At 49.3% G+C, this 1,906-nt stretch overlaps 1 protein-coding gene across 1 annotated transcript in view; it reads left to right on the top strand.

The window, feature by feature from the left end:
• LOC135535172 (uncharacterized) overlaps positions 1–1,028 on the top strand; it is a gene marked incomplete at its 3' end in the record, with an annotated part of 1,374 nt that extends 346 nt beyond the window's left edge. The window contains exon 2 of the mRNA XM_064961881.1: positions 350–1,028. Coding sequence (XP_064817953.1) covers positions 350–1,028 — 679 coding nt within the window. The remainder of the gene's footprint in view (positions 1–349) is intronic.
• Positions 1,029–1,906: the final 878 nt, after the last annotated feature.

The raw sequence follows: 1,906 nt of genomic DNA, 5'->3' as shown, positions 1-1,906 counted from the left end.
ATCTCACTGCACCCCTCCTCCAGGTCTCTGTTCTCCTACTAATCTCACTGTGACCCCCTCCAGGTCTCTGTTCTCCGACTAATCTCACTGCACCCCCTCCAGGTCTCTGTTCTCCTACTAATCTCACTGTGACCCCCTCCAGGTCTCTGTTCTCCTACTAATCTCACTGCACCCCCCCCCCCCCCTCCAGGTCTCTGTTCTCCTACTAATCTCACTGCAACAGCCCTCCAGGTCTGTTCTCCTATTAATCTCACTTTAACCTCCTCCAGGTCTCTGTTCTCCTACTAATCTCACTGTAACCTCCTCCATGTCTCTGTTCTCCTACTAATCTCACTGTAACCTCCTCCAGGTCTCTGTTCTCCTACTAATCTCACTTCCCACCCCTCAAACACACAGCCCAACCACCCCTCAAACACACAGCCCCCCACCCCTCAAACCCACAGCCGACCCACCCCTCAAACCCACAGCCCAACCACCCTCAAACCCCAGCCCACCACCCCTCAAACCCACATCCTCCCACCCCTCAAACCCACAGCCCACCCACCCCTCAAACCCACAGCCCACCCACCCCTCAAACCCACAGCCCCCCACCCCTCAAACCCACAGCCCCCACCCCTCAAACACACAGCCCCCCACCCCTCAAACCCACAGCCCACCCACCCCTCAAACCCACAGCCCACCCACCCCTCAAACCCACAGCCCCCCACCCTCAAACCCACAGCCCACCCACCCCTCAAACCCACAGCCCACCCACCCCTCAAACCCACAGCCCCCACCCCTCAAACCCACAGCCCACCACCCCTCAAACCCACAGCCCACCCACCCCTCAAACCCACCGCCCACCACCCCTCAAACCCACCGCCCACCCACCCCTCAAACCCCGCCCCCCACCCCTCAAACCCACAGCTCCCCACCCCTCAAACCCACAGCCCACCCACCTCAAACCCACAGCCCACCCACCCCTCAAACCCACAGCTCCCCACCCCTCAAACCCACAGCCCCACTTGCTGCTGTGATGACACTTTCTGGTATTTCACCCAATAGATATCGGGGTTCATCACAATTAGATTTGCATTTAATTTCTCACTGAGTCTGGTACATAGTAAAGTCACACTTGTTGTTTTGTGTACACAGATTTCATAATGTCTTGTGTTTTTCCCCCAACACCCTTTCCATCAACTTGCATAGCAGACCTTCATGACAAATTGAGTCAAAGAAAGCTTTATGAAATGAACAAAGCATGAGAAGACTTTGCCTTTGTTTTGTTTGTTTGTTAATTAGGGTGTGCAGGGTGAATACGTGTCTGTCAGATGGTAATTTGGTAAAGCCAATTTGTTTCACAGAGGAAATGCAGGAATCTGCTGTTAATGATAATGCAGAAGATTTTCCCCAAGGTTTCTGTTGACACATCTCCCACGGTAGTTACAGGTGTCAACTTTTCTCCACTTTTTGGATTGGGGTGATCAGTCCTTTTGTTCTAAATTTTGGGCAAGAGGACAGAGCTGAGGATGATGTTAAAGAGTTTAAGTATAGCCAATTGGGATTTGTGGTCTTTATTTTTTTTATCATTTTGTTCATTTCATTTCATTCTACACCACAGGCCTTTTTGGGTTGGATGGTGTGTATGTTGTCCTGTAGTTCATTCAATGTAATTGGAGAGTCCACTAAGGTTCTGGTCATCTTTAATAGTTGATTCTAAGATTTGTATTTGATCATGTATATGTTTTTTTTTATGTTCATTTTTTTTATGGCCAAAAAGATTGGAGAAGTGGTTTACCCATACATCTCTGTTTTAGTGATTCACTAGTGAAGGTTCAGGTTTACTGTACATCTCTTTTGGTGATTCACTATAGTAGAAGGTTCAGGTTACCCTTACATTGCTGTTTTAGTGATTCATATAGTAGAG

This window comes from Oncorhynchus masou, unplaced genomic scaffold, assembly GCF_036934945.1.
Source record: "Oncorhynchus masou masou isolate Uvic2021 unplaced genomic scaffold, UVic_Omas_1.1 unplaced_scaffold_4564, whole genome shotgun sequence".
Classification (NCBI taxonomy): domain Eukaryota; kingdom Metazoa; phylum Chordata; class Actinopteri; order Salmoniformes; family Salmonidae; genus Oncorhynchus; species Oncorhynchus masou.
The sequence above is the reverse complement of the archived record's forward strand: the minus strand, read 5'-3'. Positions and strand labels throughout refer to the sequence as shown.